We start from the raw sequence: 19,937 nt of genomic DNA, 5'->3' as shown, positions 1-19,937 counted from the left end.
AAAAAAAGGGTGCTGGCACTTGTGTGAAGGAGAAGGAGAAGGAGAAGGAGAAGGAGAAGGAGAAGGAGAAGGAGAAGGAGAAGGAGAAGGAGAAGGAGAAGGAGAAGGAGAAGGAGAAGGAGAAGGAGAAGGAGAAGGAGAAGAAGGAGAAGGAGAAGGAGAAGAAGGAGAAGGAGAAGGAGAAGAATGCACTCCAGTTCCCGGGGACCACCCCCCAGCCCCACATCAGAAAGACCCCCTTTACTCAGTTACAAGATCTCTAATCCAAGGTTCCCACACTCTGTTAAACCAAGCCATTCTGTCAGCGAGTATTGCCGATAAACGTTCATTCACCATTATCCAGGACAATTTTGTTTTAAGTAAGTAAAACGGGACAATTGGTGATTTCCACGATTTAGCTATGGAGATCATTGCTGCCACAAAGATAAAAGCTATAAGCTTGCTCATTGGCTTTGAAGCCCCTTCTACAGGGCGTCCCAGCAGCGCGTGCAGGGGCGATTTGCGGAGGTTCACTCGGGTCAAAGAATATATAAAATTGTGTGTGCGTATCCAAAACCGGCGCACTTTCGGGCACGACCACCATATATGATACATTGTACCATCCGCATTACAGCCCCTAAAACACCGCGGAGATGCCCCAGGGGCGAAGGTAGCCAGACGGGCTGGAACCATATACCACCTCATCAAGACCTTATAGTTTGCTTCAATCAAAGATATGTTAATGAAAGATTTTGATGCACTTTGTATTATTTTGTTCCACTCCTCCATCTTCAAGGTGGCATGCATATCCCCTTCCCATCTCTCCATATATGGCAATTTCTGAGAAGGGGGGAATAAAATATTGTATAGCCGAGATATGTGGCCCGTGAGGCTGTCGTGTGTCCTACAAATAGCTTCCATCGGGGTGCATGTGGTGAGTGCAGAAATGCGACTCTGACGCCAAAAAGTGCGCTATTTGAGTATAGCGATAGAATTCTGCCCTCGGAAGCTGATACTTTTCTTGTAGGGACATTCGCGACAGAGCCCCCTTATGGTCACATAAGTCAGCTATCCGAAGTAAACCCTTGTTAGTCCACCATGAAAACTCCTGGGGGCGGAGACCCGGGGCGAACATAGGGTTGTTAAGCAAAGGGGCTAGCGGGGCATGCCCGGATCTGAAGTTATGGGTAGTAGCTAGCCTATCCCACAAATTCAGAGAGAAGGACAAAGTCGGGCACATCACCGTAGGCCTGTCTTTAGCCCTCATCCACATTAAGAGACTAATTTCATTTCCTGGAAATTGAGAGGATTCCAACAGCATCCAGAGCGGCCTGTCTCGATTAGTATGGAACCAAATTAATTGTGAAATTAGTGCCGCCTGGTGGTATTTAAACAAATCCGGCATGCCCGTTTTTTTTTGTTTTTTTTAAATAGTTATATTAAACAGTCTATTTCTCACAGAGCATATGCATACAACAAATTACTCCCCAAAATGCATTCTTCTACTCTTCCCGAGTGTGGCGATACCACATGTGTGAGACTTACACAGCCTGGCCACATACAAAGGCCCAACATTGAAGTAGCACCTTCAGGCATTCTAAGAGCATAAATTACATCTAATTTCTCAACCACCTATTACATTTTGAAGGCCCTGGAGCACCAACATATAATCTGAGGCATAAGGAGTCTTTTGAACGGTTCATTTTTTCCAGAAGTTCTTGGGAATTTTTTTTTATTTATTTTTTATACAAAGTTGTCCATTTATCAGATATTTCCAACACATAGCATATACATAGCAAAGATGATACCCCAAAATACAATCTGCTACTCCTCCTGAATATGGTGATACCACATGAGACTTTTACACAGCCTGGCCACATACAAAGGCCCAACATTGAAGTAGCACCATCAGGCATTCTAGGAGCATAAATGACAGACAATTTCCTGGCGACCTATCATGTTTTAAGGCCCTTTATATATGTCTAAAACACAAATTCTATTGCAGAAAGGGAAAAAAAGCTTTACCTGTGCTTTTAGTAGTATCCATAGGAGAGCACTGGACCAGGCAGCAGGCAGGGATGTGCTTAGCGACAGCAATAGTAATTATCCAGGCAGGAATATTGTGTATAGTCAGTACAAAGATATTGTCGGCACAGTCCATAGAAATTATCCCGGGAGAGACCATCAGCACAGCCATAATATTGGTCCTGTACACTTACCTGCAGGGTTTTCTCCATCCAGAAAAACAATTCTGGAGCCCCACACATATGCGAGACCCCTGTGTACTATAGTAGCAGGGCAACAGATCAGTCCAAGCGGTAGGCAACAGCATAGTCCATAAAAACAGGCCAGGGTCAGTTCACGTGCAAGCAGTCCAAGTGGTGGGCAGTAGCGTAGTTGATAAAACTGGCCTGGATCAGTTCATGTGGAAGGCAGTGGCATGGTTATTTGGGGGAAGCATGGAAAATGGTCAGCACAGATGATGAAAATGGGGAAATGGTTTAAAATATGGGCTAATTTTAGGGATGTATGATAAAGTTGGAAGCATTCACCAATGCAAAGGCCATGTTAGGAGGGACACTGGGGACAATGGTAGCTGGTATCTTTTCAAACTCCTCTTTGGGTGCACACGCAACATTTTTGCCATCTTCAGATGGTGGAATGTTGAAGGGGATGTGGCGCTCATGAAATCAGCAAACGGCCTCAAAGCGAAGGTCTTCTGGTGGGGTCTTTGGTGAGATGAGAGACGTGACAACTTCTATGAATTGTAGGAAGGAGGCGGGGCTTTGCTACCTTCTTGTACCAGAATCGGGACCTCCTTAACAAATGGGGCTGAATCATTTGATCATTGAAACAACCCTCCCCCCCCCCCCCCCCATGTAGAGATTATAATCTTGGACACATACTGGCTTTTCAACAAGACCTAGTCTTCTTTGAACCTCAAATTGTAGTGTCACTTGGTTGCATCTCAATGCTGCCCCTTCCCCCCCCCCCCCCCCACCCTCCCCCCTTTGCAGCTTTTTGTTTGCTAGAGAATGTGGGAAGCCCTTCCCATTTTTTCTGGTGGTTCCGCAGGCCAGGGTTTTTGCAATGTATAAGTGTTTGAAAAGGGGCAGGCTAGTGTAGAAGTGGTCAAGGTATATGCGATATCCTTTGTTCAGAAGTGGGTATGCCAGGTCCCATACAATCTTTCCAGTTGTGCCCATTTAGGCCGGGCACTCAGGGGGCTGGAACTGGGAATCTCTTCCTTCATATATGCGGAACGCATAAAGATATCCCATGACTCACCGAGCTTGTATAATTGTACTCTGTATCTGGCCCTTTTGCTAGGAATATAGCGCTTTATTCCTAGCTGGCCTGAAAAGGGTACCAGGGACTTAGGTGACATATTCTGATCGAGGACATAGAGTTCTGCAAATTGCTGGGAAAAGAAATTTATCAGTGGGCGAAGTTTATATAAATTTGTCGTATTTTGGATGATTGAGGGGAGGGCACTGGCTGTTACTAAAATGAAGAAACACATTGGGACCTGGCCATTACGGCAGAATAAATGGGCATGTTGTGGATGGGGTTGGTGGACCAATAGGCATGTGCTTATTTTTGTAAGCGTCATGTTTAGGATGAGGCCCATAAAATAAATTTGAACTCCTCCAAAATTCAGATTTCTCCACTCAAAATGGACAGGCATATGATTGGGGGGTTGTTGGCAATATACTGCTGGGCATATAAATTTGTCTGGTCCACAATGAATTGCAGAAAAGCATCAGGCGAAAACAGATGAAAGCAATCAGACATTTTGGATTGCTTGCCTGCATACCTGGCTGTGAAAGGGGGAATAATGGGCGATCCCGAGTTGGATGGGAGCCATCTTGGGTTGGCAAGACCACCTGGCATGTATGTAGAGGCATGCGACACTCCAGTAGTTGGGGGGGGGGGGGGGGGGGTAGATTTGAATATCCTGTGCTGTACTCAGGCATGATGTGGCAGCACCAATACTGGGTCTGGGTATTTTTGTTCCGGAGGCCTATCGCCGGTGGCAGCGCTGGTATTGGGCATTTGTTCCCAGGGCTTATCGCTGGTGGCAGCGCTGGTACTGGGCCTGAGAATATAATCCTGGTTTCCAGAGTGCCGTGTCCTTTCAGGAGGGGCCCATTCTTCCTCCGAATCATTTGCCAATTCACTATACCCAATCCGTTCAAATTCTGAATCAGAATCTGATGAGAACTCCCTGTTGCTCTAATCAGTCATGGAGAGGATCTGGAACACCTCCTCACTGTTGTAAATTTTTTTGGACAGGACGCTGATGGCTGTGTGACAGGTGGCAGGTGACCACAATGTGACAGGTGATGGTCCCTGATGGGTGACAGGCCAAGGACGGTGATGGTCACAGACGGGTAATGGCTGTTGGTCAGTGATGGGTGACGGGTAATGGCTGACTGTCACCGATGGCACTGAGGGGTGATGAGTAATGGTTGTTGGTCACTGAGGGGGTGACAGATAATGGCGGACGGTCACACCGCTGACAGTGACTGATGGCAGTCTCTTATGTGACAGGTGCACTTTATGAGGGAGCCTGTTGCGACTGTTAGATGACAATGGGGGGGCGATGGGACAAGTGGTGTGCTTGGTGTAGACACTACAGAACACAAATCGGTAACTAACTGCTCCTAGCTCTTCTCTTCTCACACTGGAAACTGAGGAAAGAAGAGCTGGTAACAGCTAGTTACCGCTCTGTGTTTACATTTATTGATCGGCTGTGAAAGGATCACAGTCGCTCACGTGGTAAATAGCCACCGGCCAATGTTGGTTCACCATTGGCGAGTAGCAGTGTTCCCGGGAACACACCGCCACCGATGTGCATACACCATGCACAGTGGTGCGGTACCATCTGATCAGCCACGACTTCATCATGGCCGATCACGTGGTAAACAGCCATGCCCAATGGCTGTTCACCCCCTTGGTGGCGAGTGGTGTCTCCGTGACATGCCGCCACTGAAGGCACAGGGATGCGCGTGAACGATTGTACGCATTCACTGTTTAAAGGGCTGGGCTTCATATGACGCCCTCCCAGAACGTGAGCCGCGCTGCCTGGCTGTCATATGACAGACTATGGCCGGCAAGTGGTTAATAAAATGCTTTTGGAGTAAAAATCTAACCAAAAAAAGATAACGTATAAATAAAAAATAGCGAATAATTGAGTTTGTTCAGCAAATGGAGCTTCGTTACGTAGCATGAGGCTGTATATTCTGAAATGTGTAAATTTTTGGTAAACTCATTCAATGAATCCAAGCTCTGCAAGCCGAGATAACATGCACTGCATTGATGCATTGAGACAATTTCACAGTAACCATGAGCTAAAACAAAGTTCAGGAATATTCCTTTATCCCATTTTTTTGCAAATCTATGTACACTATAAACTGTATGATTGAATTCATTCTGATAATCGCAGTTTTACTAACCTGACCGCGTATTCCAAATAGGAAACCTTCATTTTGTTTGCAAATATTAAAAGATTCTAACTACCAGCAAGAATAAGTCCTTACATTTAAAGAGGACCTGTCATTTCAACTCCATCATGGCAGCGCCTGTTAGCAGGCATCCATTCACCTGCTGCTACCATGTCCCTTCCCTTGTTGTGTCACTGCCGCATCACCAGCCATCCCATTAAATTGAATGAGACAGTCAATGAGTCAATAGCGGGTCAGAGATGACAGTTGCACTTAAAAATTAGGATTTAAAACGGTTGTATACCTGCTGAATTTTTTATTTTTTGCTCACCTGCAAAGCAAAAGGCATAATGAGCTAGTAAGCACCGCATACTAGCTCATTATGAAATACTTACCTTAGGAGGCCCCGACATCTGTCCTGATCCACGCCGAGGGAGCTGACATGTTCCCTCGGTGTGTCTTCTGGGTATCGCGGCTCCGGAGCCGCGATATGGTCACTCCCGTGCATGCGCGCGGGAGATTCCTCTCCGGCAGGGTCCGGCGTTTGCCGGGCTTCCAACCGGGAATCCCCTGTGCGCATGCGCCGCTGCAGTCAGCGGCGCATTGCGAGGGGAATATCTCCTAAACCGTACAGGTTTAGGAGTTTTTTTTTTTTACCTACAGGTAAGCCTTATTATAGGCTTTCCTGTAGGTAAAAGTCCCCAATTTGACTATACAACCACTTTAAAATAGAGTCGATTTAAAATCAAATCCACCCAGTTGACAAATATGAAAAGTATGCCACTGTGCCAGACTCCCCCTTTGTGTTGGCCATAATGGGGCTTTCACACCCAACTGTGGGATGCAGTTGACTGCACTCCAACTGCATACACTGCCCAAAATCCAGGCTACCCCACTGCAGAGCAGAAGAGTACAGCATGCTGCATTTTTCCACACCACAAACACGCACTGCAACACATCGCAGTGCAAAAGGAAAGAAAGGAGGGAGTGACCTCACAGGACAAATGTAGGCAGAAAAACAAACTGCATGTAAAACAGTTACTTGCAGTTTCTGGTGTTAATGGGTCCTAACAGTTAACTAATGACAAGTTTTTTTTGTTGCCAATTTGTTTCCCAGAGTTTGTCAGCTGCCTCTTGAGAATTTGGCAGCTTCATTAAATGGCCATAAAAACTCCCTCAAATCTGTCATTCACTGTATTAAATTTCATAGGAATTTCTCCAGGTACAGGCAAATCTCCCCCTAGAAAAAAAATGAATGCATTTTCAAGAAAAGAAGCACTGATACAGGTTGGGAGAAGCCCTTGCTGTGCCGAAAGAAATTGTTAAAAAAGTCTTTTAATGGGATACAGAGCGTCAAGAAAACATTATGAAGGCACATATTTTACTTCTTAAACTTGCATTTCTTTGTCTAAAAAAAAAAAAAAAAAAAAAAAAAAAAAAAAAAAAAAAAAAGCAGGTTTCTGCATTCAGTTCTGAAAAATATGTTTATACATTTATATGATAGCAGGCATTTTTATTCCAAAAAGGTATGTAAAAGAAAAACGTTTAGTCTACCTACCCTGTAAACCAGTGGATTCCAAACTGCAGCCCTTTGCCTTCCTTTTCCAGCCCTTGGGACACTATTCCTCCAACTGACACCAATCATTGGGCATGGTTCCTTCCACTGACACCAATGGGGCACCATTCCTCCCACTAACAATGGGGCATTTTCTACACCCAATAGCCACAGTCTGGCCCCCCTAAATCCTAAAGGACTGTAAGCTCAGTTTAGAAAGTTTGGAGACCCCTGCTTTAAAACTTTAGCTTTTTTGCAATTTTGAATTTGTATTAAAGTGGAAGCAATTTTTTGCACTTGTACCTACAGGTAAGCCTATATTAAAGCTTACCTAAGGTACTATGAATATCTCCTAAACCTGCAAAGCACGCAGCCAGTGAGGTCTGCATTTATATAGCAGTGATTGCTGTATAACTGACAATGGTCCCAAAAATGTCCGATGTGAAAAAAAATTTAATAAAAATACTATAAAAAGTTTTGGTCCTGCAAGCACCTTACCAGTTTCTGGAACACCATATTTCGTGGTATATCAAGCATCACCGGTTTCCTCTCCACCCCTGAACCAGGGTTGGCCATTCTCAACCTTGGAATTGAAAAATATCCACCTGATTTTAGAATTGTAATATCCCATGTTCTTCTGGTAGCCAGAACACTGATAGCTAGATACTGGAAAAATAATCAAGCACCCAACACCTCAGAGGTATGGGCAACTACCAATCTGCACTACAGGTATGAATCAACTCTAGCCCTCAGGCTTGGAAAAAAATTAAAGTTTGATAACAATTGGCAAATGTGGGAAACATGGCGTAGGAAAACTCCAGATGCGTGTCCATGACCCGTTGACCAATCACTCCTGGTAGGAAGCGGAGACCACACGGGACCATTCTTATGCTTACTTATTTTCAACCTTGGGCATATGACAGACTAATTTCTGACAGTTTCATTCTCTCTTTCCTTTTATCTTGTTTCTCTCTTTCCCTTTCCTTCTTTCACATGTTATGTTTAGTTTTACTCTTAGTTCGATCACCCACTATCTCATCCACCTCCCCACTATTCTCTGTCCTTCCCTCTGCCTGCTCACTACTTTAATTCAGCATACTGGAGTAATTCTAGGGCGGAGGGAGGCTGGGTCTGCTATAATAGTTGGGGAGATGTGGAAATTTCTCTGATTACTTTGAAATTACTTTGTGATTACTTTGCGACTATCTTGTGAGTATTTTGTGATTATTTGGTGGTCATTTTCTGATCTCTATGTGTCTTGTATCTTGATTATACTGTAAAATTCGTCTAAATAAAAATTATTTACAAAAAAAAAAAAAACAAATGCTATAAAAAACTATCCCTATTTTGTAAACGCTATAACTTTTGCGCAAACCAATCGCTTATTGCGATTTTACCAAAAATATGTAGAAGAATACGCATCGGCCTAAACTGAGGGGAAAACGTTTTTTTATATATTTTGTGGGATATTTATTATAACAAAAAGTAAAAAATAGTGTTTTTTTTTCAAAATTGTCGCTCTATTTTTGTTTATAGCGCAAAAAATAAAAACCGCAGGGGTTATCAAAATACCACCAAAAGAAAGCTCCATTTGTGGGGGGGGAATCAATTTCGTTTGGGAGCCACGTCGCACGACCGTGCAATTGTCAGTTAAAGCGGCGCAGTGCCGAATCGCAAAAAGTGGTCTGGTCTTTGACCAGCAAAATGGCCCGGTCTGTAAGTGGTTAAGAAGCACAGATTAAGGTCATGGAGTGGCCTAGACCGTCTCCAGACCTTAATCCTATAGAAAAATTAGAGTTGCCAAGCGACAACTTAAAGGATTTAAAGATCTATAAAAAGTGGACCAAAATCCTCCTAAGATGTGCAAACCTGGTAACCAACTACAAGAAACGTCTTACCTCTGGGCTTGCCAACAAGGATTTTTCCACCAAGTCAGGTTTTTCTTGGGGATCAAATACTTTACACACTGAACTGCAACTCAATTTATAACATTTGTACCAGGTGTTTTTTTCCCTCAATTTTTGGCTGATATTCTGTCTCGATCATTTAAAACACAACTAAGATAAACAAATATAGACCCTTAATTTCTTTGTAAGTAATACTAGTTCAATAAATTACCTTCAAAGGATTACATTTAAAACATTAAAATTCACTAACCTGCGGTAAGTCCAGTCTGGTTGTTGGTTTCTTCTTGGTCTAGTGATCTGCTAACTTGAAACCATTTCAGGTCCTCTTCATCCAAAGCGATATCACCCCAATAAGCAGCTGTGGGGAAATGACAATACATCATAAAAAAAAGGTATTTGTTATACATCAGAACTATTCGCCAACACAGAAGCGAGAACAGTCTACCTTGTTAAAAATGGGAACATTGACACTAGCGGTTTAATGCAGATTAAACACGTTTTTATTCTAGAATAAGGATTTCAGCAAATATCTTATTTGTGAACTACAGACCAGCAGCTAAATATACAGCTGAAATATAACTCAGGCAAAAGGATTTGCAATTTTGTACAGCCTTTTTGTAACCGAGGCACCCAAATAGGCAATACAGTCTAAACCTCAACTACAGTAGTGGTAGTAAATCTGGATATAAAAAAAAACAAAAAAAACACACACACACACACACACACACACACACACACACACACACGCCAAACCTGTTGATTTAACAAAAAGGAGCAAAGTAACATTTACCAGGCAATTTGCTCACGTTATGCTCTTCCTGGCAACAGGTTTATAGTCACAGTACAGACAAGATATGAATGTTACTTTTGCTGACTATTTTGAAATCTACTTATTTTGCCATATGGCCTTCAGGGATATTAACCTCTGTCTTGGCAATTCATTGTATGCCCAGTTTGAATTGCTCTGAATTGATGCAATATTAAAAAAGAAACCCTTCCTAAAAAAAAAAAAAAAAAAAAAAAAAAAAACGAAAATTTAAAAAAGGGGTCGCCGTGTTGGTGTGATGATCTCCATGCTGACAGGGGAACTGCACCTGTGCCTCTTGCATCAGGTGCATTCAGAGACTTTATCTGGCAGGGCAGCCCCAATGGGCCACCTCCAAAGTCAGGGGCCAAGGGAAGTTGGTGTGCATTGATTTGTGTTTTGGAGCCCGACTTGAGTGGACGGAGTAATATCCTGGTTGTGACCAATCATTTCACTAGCTTTCCCCACTAGGGATCAGCAGGCCAGTACTGTAGCAAAAACCCTAGTGGAGAAGTTCTTAATTCATTATGCGCTGCCTCAAGGCCTATACTTTGAGATCAAGTTAATCAGAAGACACTGAACTCTTAAGTATAAGGAAATCCAGGACCACTCCTTACCACCCTGAAGGGGATCTGCAAACCGAACGTTTCAACCATACCCTCCTGAATATGTTGGGAACCCTTACCTCAGAGAAGAAACAGCATTGGTGAGAAAACTATAGCTGCAGTAGTTCATGCTTATAATAGCGTCGCAAATGATTCTACTGGGTACTCCCCCTACAAAACTAATGTTTGCAAGAGAAGCTCGTTTACTAGTGTACCTAGCTTTTGAAACATTGGTTAGATCATACCTTTCAAATCTACCAGGGTTAAGTCGATGGACTTCGGAAAAAATCTAAAGATGGCCTATGAGAAAGTCAAGGAAGCCTTCACTAACAGAACAGATGAACAAGAAAAACTGATCTCAAAGTGAGGGTTCAGGACCTACAACCCAGAGAATGGAGTGTTACACAATCTGGGATTACCCGAGAAGCATAAGCTGGCTGATGGCACTCTTAACCTTACATGGCCTGTAAACGATTATCCAGCCTTCCTGTATACCAGATTCGGCCAGAGGGTAAAGCCTCCTACATACGGTTCGATTTCCATACAACAGAGCGTCTGATTTTTTTCAAAAGCATGTGTGCAGGATTTGGTCTAGCATACCAACTATCCGCAAATTGTCATTCGACAAACCTGTACGCAGCAACGCACTAAGGGGAAAAAAAAAAAAAAAAAAAAACACACACACACAATATTAAATATCACTACAAAACAAATGCCTTTTAAAATAAGTTTGGCATACTACATCAGTATCACCAGCAAAGCAGCTTCATTATTTCATTAAAGAAGAGAATGTGCATTTCAACATTTCATCATGAATGTTAAATTCTAGATTATGAATGGTAGTTTACAAGACCGCACTCTCCCGGGTTGTACCTAGATTCCGATCATGCGCATTTGTACTTTCGACTTGTGTGACGATTTCCGTACTGGCCTTCCGAAAAAAACAGATGTTGAGCTGTAGTTGGTCAAAATACATAAAAATTTACTAGTCTGCTCATACAGCTTTTCTCTTACGAAAAATTTAAAATTGGATGTCAAAAAGGAGCATACCAACGGTAAGAATTTCAGACAGGCCATGGAACGACAATTCCCCTCTGAAATTCGAATCGCGTGTACGGGCCTTTAAACTGGGCCTCTGAAGACCTGCCACCAAAACCATCTGCTGCCTATATCCGAGGCTGTCCCAGTACCTCAATCTTCCTGTCTGGAGACTTGCCAACCCATGCCACCTGAAGAGAGTGATGAGGAGGACTTGGCTATTGACCTCCCCTCTTGAAGACATTCAGGAGACACGTCTCCCACTTTGGAAGTTGAAGTACTAGATTTCCACCCACTTAGGAGGAAACAAGAACATCAAGATAGAACCCAATAAAGTACTTAATGTGCCAGATACCTCCGGCTTTCCCATCAATGGAGGAAGATATTGTACATGAATTAGAGCCTGAGCCAGATCCGGTGGAAATTTACTCTAGACTGAGGCAGAAAATATGACCTCCCAAAAAGACGTAAAATACCTTTGGAGAAAATTACGATGTACTCATTCCTACTGCTCAGTGTCCTAGTGAAGCACTTGCCTCCTTTATTGAACCTTAAATAAGGGATGACCTTGACCCAACCCAACACTACTGGGTGGGCCGCCAATTTGTTACTAGCTTGTCGTGAACTTGATATAACCCTACCCGACAATGTGCATATATTTTTTAGATGATCCCTCTTTGATTATATGACAAATGAAGATGCAACTGATCCAATCACTTATGGTACAGTGAGGCAATTCTACACATTGTGCTCTGTCTTGGGGGACCAAAGATTTTCAAGGTGGGGGGGGGGGGGGGGGGGGGGGAAGGATGTAGCAATGTGGACTACAATTATAATTAACAGCTATTCCCTGCCCTGTCTGTCGTATTGTCCCAGAGTTACTGGACTGACATTAGTGAGCCCCACCAAAAAGGAATTGTGGGATTAGCATTTCCATCAGATGGCTGTTCGTCTGCCTGACTGTACACCTGAACTACACATCACTGGAATCCTTTCAAATCACCAGTGAGATTGCTGAGAAGAGCTATAAAAAGGAGGAGACCAGAGATCCACCCCACGCTCTTCTTCCTCCTGGACCTCGTGTGAGAGGGATCTCTCCATGCAGCGAGAGCAAGGTCGCAGCCTACCACATGATCTGCAGTCATCCGACCTGGCCCAGAGGGGGTCCATCATTGCCTACTGTTCATTGGGCATCTGACCAGCACCACCTCTACAGTGCAGCAACCCACCCTTTGTGCTCCACAACGAGAGATAGTCACAAGCGGGTCTGCAGCCAGGACATCTAACCGGGATTCGCTAGCTGGAAGACATGAAATCGGTCTGGTTGTTGGCGAGAGGGCCAGTGCCTATCTTTGCAAACTTTTCCTTTGCAGTTTCACTCAGACACTGCACACACAGCTTTACTTGAGGAAAGCTTGACCTTTATTTGAACACCGTACATAAGCATCTTTAGCTACAGTCATCAGATCTACTACCACTCTTACTACACCTTATTGGATACAATTAATGAGCTCCACCTGCCGGTGAAGACCAACAGATTGTCATTGCTACCTAAAGGGCCCTCACACCATCCATGTTTAGCTTCATCTCATTAGGATTAAAAGTTAAACAGGTCAGCCTGGGTTCCTCTTTCTAGAAGCATGGTCAGAATTGATACTTAACCTCTGCTTATCCATTCAGGTTATGTTCAAGGGGTACACTAATGTACATATATGTGTATATAATCTGTTGCTGCCAACTGCCATTTTTCTGTCACTCAACTGAGTTTGTGCGGTTATCCCAATTTCAGTTGAACCATTACCTCCTTTGTACAATCATATCTTCACTGAAGTAAACATTAACAGAATATAAATATATTGAGTGTTGTCTTATTACTTAAAAAGGTGTTGCAGTGATGTCTGAACCCAAAGTGTCAGGTGGGTTGGAATGTTCACAGGGTCATGGCAATGCAAGCATTCTCCTCAGGCTTCCATTCACTTCCTATTCCGTTTTGCCCATCAAACTCTTGGGAGAGAAAACACTAATACCAGGAGCGATTTTCACCCACGTCCTGAAACAAATCTGCGCATGTAATGACATTGTCATATGTCCCACAGACAAGGGTGGTGGTATAGTCATCCTTGACAAATGCAATTATCTAGATAATAGGCTCATATCTGATCATGTGACCTATACTCAACTAGCTTCTAATCTTACAGCTAGGTTTAAAGGAGCTTTTGAATCTGGTTGATGGATTCCAGCAGGGAGTTCTGGAAATGAAAACATAACTAGTATCCTGAGCCGAGAGTACCAGTTATGTATTACTTGCCCAAAATCCACAAAAATCTTTTAAAGCCACCAGGTCGCCCTATAATCAGTGGCATTGACTCGGTGACAGCCAGGATAGGAAGGTACGTGGATGAATTTCTACAACCCTTGGTGGTTGCTACCCCCTCTTATATAAGGGATAAAAACAGGTCATCAGCCTGCTTGGAGAGAGGGCTACATTTTGGCAACCGCCTATGTGGTTTCTCGACACAGTTATATCGCACCAGCATGGCCTAGAAGCGGTCAAGTTTTACCTTGAACGAGATAAATCTGTCACAGGTGCAGAGGGACTTCATTTGGACTTGTCTTGTTTTCACAATGGGCCATAACCATTTTTGGTTTGGGGGAGAATTTTTCCTACAAACCTGTGGCGTAGCAATGGGTGCAAAATTTGCAACCAGCCTAGCAAATATTTTATGGCCCGTTGAGAAATTGAGGTGATCGATACTGATCCCCCACTCAAAAGAATTACACCTACGGGAGGAGAAGGTACAGCAATGTGCTTCTCCTATGGGATGGGAACCTGCCTTTGCTTGGGGAGTTTTTCGCTAGATTCAGTCAGAATGCTAGAGCCATTTCCCTACAGTATGAGGCAAGTCACTCCCAGATCCAATTTTCTTGACCTCATTATGGTCAAAGATGGGCATTTGACCACCAACACACATACTTTAAAGACACCGACCGGCGTAATGCCTACATCCCCCTATCCAGTTGCCATCATGCATCATGGCTCAATGTGGTCCCGAAAGGCCAATTTCAAGGCATCAGGCATTATTGCACAGAAATTTCTGATTGCCAACAAACAGGCACAAGTACTTAAAACAAGGTTTCTGGATAAGAGTTATCTTGAGAAAAAGAATGAGGAGACCATTGTGAAAGTTGAAAACATGGATAGGGATCACATGTTTAATAGAACAAGAGAGGGTTACCATGTATCAGACAATTAAATTTGGATGGTCCACAATTACAGGCTACTCCAAATCAACATTTGTGTTAAAAAAAAAAAAAAAAAAATCCCTCAACACTGGGGTATACATAAAAAATGATAAAACACTTGGTCCCGTCATCCCAGACCACCCCTTAGTGATCTACAGAAGAGCACCTTTATGTCACAGTATTACCCCCAATGTAGTAAGCCCTCCGAAAACCATTTCATTGTTCCACTTCATGAAAAGGCAATTTCCCATGTAGAAAGTGCAGTATATGCCAAATAAATTCCTTTAGGGGATGAAAAGGTGACACTTTTCAATCTACAGAGACAAATCGTTTGTACAATATAGAAGCCTTTATCACTTGCTCTACAGAATAGGTTGTGTATTTGAACCATGTCCACGTTCGAAATATATTAGATGTACCAAAAAGGGCACTGCGTGTATGCCTATCTGAACGTGTGGGGGGGGGAATATCAAATGTGGTTTCAGACAGCACAATCTAGACTCTACGCTTTAAAAAAAAAGAAAAAAAAAAAAAAAAAAAAACCCCACACACCCTTTTCTGGCCTTCGATAAAATCCATCCCCATTGGAGAGGTACAAATATGGTCAGATCAATCTCTAGGTTAGAAACCAGATGGATTTGATATGAAATCTTGTGTCCCTGTCAGCTTAAAATGTCGATTGGGACATTAACGCATTTTATCAATAATGCTTAAAATATAGGGCTGGGAAAAAAAAAAAAAAATAAATAAAAAAAAAAAAAGGGAAGAAGATTTGAATCTTGAGTTGAGAGGTCAAAAGCAATTAAAATTTTCAGCAAAATCGATTGATTTTTTTTTCCTTCCACCAGGACCGGTGCCGACACCAAACCAGCCCTGAGGAGCTGCGGGCAGGAGTTTAGGAGAGGCCAGACACCACGGACTAGGCCGAAGCCTCACAAAAAAAATAAAAAAATAAAATAAAAATTTTAGGAGAAAATTGCCCAGCTCCAACTTAATGATGGATAGATTCCCGATTTTCTTTAATGCAATTCAGTATCAATTTACTTCTATTTAAATATTTTTAATTGGTTAATATCAATATTGTACTCTCTCTTTATATTGACCACACTGTCAGTCTGGCTTCCAGCTCCTTAATCTGGTCTCTTGCCACATACTAGTGAATATTAGTCACTTTTCAAGTTGAATTATATATTTTTTCCGCCACTAGATGGCAAGGTCTACAAATAAATTATATATATATATATATATATATATATATATATATATATATATATATATATATATATATATATATATATAATCTTTTTGGCTTCTCTACTTGTTTACAATGGTGGTACTGCCCTATTTATACCATTGTAATTTGCCTGGTGTCTAGTTAAGATGGCGCCGCTGGGCTATATAAAAATGGTATGCGTGATGACATCCAATATGCACGAAACTTAGGGTGGAGCCTGCCATGGTGTCATTAAATTGTCTCTCCCAAGAGTTGACGGACAAAATGGAATAGGAAGTGAATGGAAGCCCAAGGAGACACCGTAGACCTGCTATATTGCCTCTGAAACACCATGGATCCTGTAAGTGCAACCCACTTATTTTATTAAACTCAATTGTTATTTACTGCCCTATGGAAGCATTTTAAATTTTCTGAGTGGCATCATCCCAGCTGTGGTTCCAGACATCTATAAGGGCCTCGGTGAGAGATTTCCCTATGCTGGGTGAGACTTTTTTTAGTAGTCACGGATAGCTGGTAAGCAGGCTACTTACTCACTTGGGCGTGGAATTGGATGCACATTCTATGGAGGATCTTTCACTACTTCAATCTTTTGTAATCTGCCACCGATATCTCACATGGATGGAAGTTAGTTTCATTCTCTGTTCACGGACCGAAATCTTCACTGGGACTTTAGTTGTCCTTTACAGATTTTCTCACTTGGTAATTTGTCATGCTGCCATTTTTGTTTTTTTATTAGTGCTGCTCTAATATTTCCTCATAGCCAAGTTCCTCCATGTCTCTTATCAGTTTGGTCGCTCTTTGCTTCTGCACGCTCCAGTTCAAATAGCCTTTTTTGTGAATTGGTGCACAAAACTGGACGGCATATTCCAGATGAGGCATTACTAATGATTTGTATGATTGAGCAACAGGTGAAAATTAAACCCACACACCCTCTAAGAATTTGTAGGCGGCAAAACAGTCAAATTTTGTTTTTAGGTTTAATATTGCTTTAACTTCCTTTCACTTTTTGCCAGGCATTACCAAAAGGAAATCCACATGTAAATCATGAGTAGAAGTGTAAGTGCCGGTTCACACAGGGGCGACTCAGATCCAACTTCAAGTCGCCCCAAGTCACCTCAGGTCGCACAACATGTAGAAATCAATGTAAGTGAATGAGAGCTGTCTTAATGCACACTACTGAAGTCGCTCCGACTTCAGAAAAGGTTCCGTACTACTTCAATCCGACTTGTAGGCGACTGGTACCCATTGATTTCAATGGAGGTCGCCTCCAAGTCAGATCTCCGTCTATACAGAGGCGACTCTCAGAATTATCAGCTTTCAAAAGGAGTTCCCCCCTGAGAGCTCATTCTCCGATTGGCCACAGCAAGTTGCCTGGCCTGGGGCGACTTAAAGTAGTGTTGTAAGTGGTGTCCCTGTCAAGTCCAAGTTGCCTCCAAAAGTCGTGTTGCCCCTGTGTGAACCGAGCCCTAATTACATTGGTCTATGAACCACCCACATGTCAGGAAGAGGAAATAGTAAACTCAATCACAGTATACAAAATTGCATAATCAGATTGGGCAAATTCCTGGCATTTCTGCTTCCAATACCATGCTGAGGAGCAGTGGGCACATACAGGCATACCAGTTGAAACTTCCACAATTTCTCCTGATGAATGATCATTATAAAACCATAAAATATATTGATAAATAGCATTTATTCAGCGAAGCACAGTTGATCTTGTTATAGGTTCAGTTTCGAAGATTGTTCAATAGGTTATTATTATGTTAAATATAGTAATTTGTGGCTTAAACTTGTAAAGTAGCCTCTTGGCTTGTTACCAATGATCTTTCCAGCTGTAAGGAGGCATTTCTCCCTTTGCCTATCAATGTAACAAGAGCGGATGATCGAGTTATTAGCAAGGGTTCTTTGACACCCAATGTTTATTTTAAAAAGGTTTTTCTTGAGTAAAAACTATAATTTATATTATATTATACATTATATAATATAAATATCAACTTGGGTAGAACAGAAAAAGGCAGCAGAGCCCGTCAAGACCCGAATATTTGTTCCATGTTGATCTGTTTTTCTTCCACAGACGTCAAGTGTTTTACTGTGAAATGCCATTTTACAAACTTAGAACAAGAGAAGGAAATACATTTGTTACATGAGTTTTTCATAGATATTAATAGCCATGGACAATTTGTTCAACATGGTCAAGCTTTAATTCTGTATTTACATTGGTTCAGATACAAATTGCTGGAAGTCTTCCATACTAAAATTTTACTTGGAATGGAAAGTGTTTGGGCAGCCAGCAGGTTTTTTTTCAGCTGAAACATTCTGACATAACTCCAGCTGTAGTATCTGGGGAAATCTTTAGACTCAATTCAACTTGCTCATTCATAAACCTACTAGTAAATGGAATAACCCAACTCAGCCACATCAAAACAACCGTTTCAAGGCACTTCTGCCAAAACCAACTATTCATTGGACTTCAATGATCCATCTGAATGTAGTGAAAAATTTAAATGCCACATTGCATATTTTAAATTATTACACGGTTATAAATATATAAAATGGATTAAAGTGGAACTTGCATAAAAAAAAAAAAAAAAAAAAAAAAAAATATTGTGCAACCCTACAGCTGCGCAACAGTACAAGCAGCAAACAAAAAGTTTAAACACCATCTAGCATTGCCCACTTGCTTTTCCTGAAAAACAAGCTCTAAAATAATGACAGCTGGCAGATAGGATCCAGCCTGGTAAGGTCAAAAAAAAAAAAAAAAAAACACACAAACACACACACACACACACACCGGGGTCCCCGAGTATTGGCTAGTGTGAGGAGCAGTGAGGTTTTGAGTCACCACCAGTGTGTCTAATAGTGTACAATAGCTACAGATAGTTTACGCTCAGACATAGCACCAAAAACACACTTCCAATGGGCCTGGCAAAATCTTTGTAAGTAATGGTATCTGTTAGTGTGCATCATATGCCAAGTACTCTGTTTTTCTACACGGCTGCCAAGTTTACCACTAAACAACCAACCACCCACACAAGACTATATTGGGGGAAGGAAGGAAGAAAAATATAAAATAATCAAAAAACGGATATGTGAGGTCTTAAAATGGGAGTGTATTTTGAGGTTAGCCCCCATTTTTTTAATATGACCAAAAAAAAATAAAAAAAATTGTATATTTGGTTTGTGCTAAACCTGTATATATAAGTTGTGGATGAAGGATATTCTACAGTCCTGTGGATGGTTGAGTGTTTTCTATATATCCGATTATAGGGATGGGGGGGACACACCCATAACCGATATACACTCACCGGCCACTATATTAGGTACACCTGTTCAGTTGTTTGGCAGCACTAATTGCTAATCAACCAATCACATGGCAGCAACTCAAGGCATTTAGGCATCCAAGCATGGTGAAGATGACTCGCTGAAGTTCAAACCAAGCATCAGAATTGGGAAGAAAAGACATGGCTGTTGGTGCCAGAAGGGCTGGTCTACTGGGATTTTCACATACAACAATCTCTAGAGTTTACAGAGAATGGCCTGAAAAAGAAAATATTCAGTGAGAAGCAGTTGTGTGGATGAAAATGTCTTGTTGAGGTTAAAAGGAGAATGGGCAGACTGGTTTGAGATGATAGAAAGGCAACAGTAACTCAAATATCCACTCATTACAACCAAGGTATGCAGAATACCATCTCTGAACACACAACACATCAAACCTTGAAGCAGAGACTACAGCAGCAGACCACATTGGGTGCCACTCTTGTCAGCCAAGAACAGGAAACTAAAGCCCCATACACACTATCAGATTATCTGCTGAGTTTTTCCTTCAGATTTACCAAAACCATGTAGTAGAAGGGCCTGCCTGATTGCATACACATTGAAACTCCTAAGGATTGTCCTCATATTATATGGTTTTGGTAAATCTGAAGGAAAAAGTCAGCAGATAATCTGATAGTGTGTATGGGGCTTAAAGCTACAATTTGCAAAGGCTCACCAAAATTGGATAATAGATTGGAAAAACAATGCCTAGTCTGATAATTGTTGATTTCGGCTGTGACATTGAGATGGTAGGGTCAGAATTCGGCATAAACATGAATCCATCACGTCTTGTATTAACAGTTCAGGCT

At 42.0% G+C, this 19,937-nt stretch overlaps 1 protein-coding gene across 1 annotated transcript in view; it reads right to left on the bottom strand.

Moving 5' to 3' along the window:
• The window catches only part of TLL2 (tolloid like 2), a gene marked incomplete in the record, with an annotated part of 245,251 nt that overhangs the window by 140,037 nt on the left and 85,277 nt on the right, over window positions 1-19,937 (bottom strand). The window contains 1 exon segment of the mRNA XM_077454363.1: window positions 9,139-9,246. Coding sequence (XP_077310489.1) covers window positions 9,139-9,246 — 108 coding nt within the window.

This window comes from Lithobates pipiens, unplaced genomic scaffold (genome assembly GCF_037356315.1).
Source record: "Lithobates pipiens isolate NorthernLeopardFrog02 unplaced genomic scaffold, aLitPip1_a1.2 Scaffold_25, whole genome shotgun sequence".
In the NCBI taxonomy this organism is placed as follows: Eukaryota; Metazoa; Chordata; class Amphibia; order Anura; family Ranidae; genus Lithobates; species Lithobates pipiens.
The sequence above is the reverse complement of the archived record's forward strand: the minus strand, read 5'-3'. Positions and strand labels throughout refer to the sequence as shown.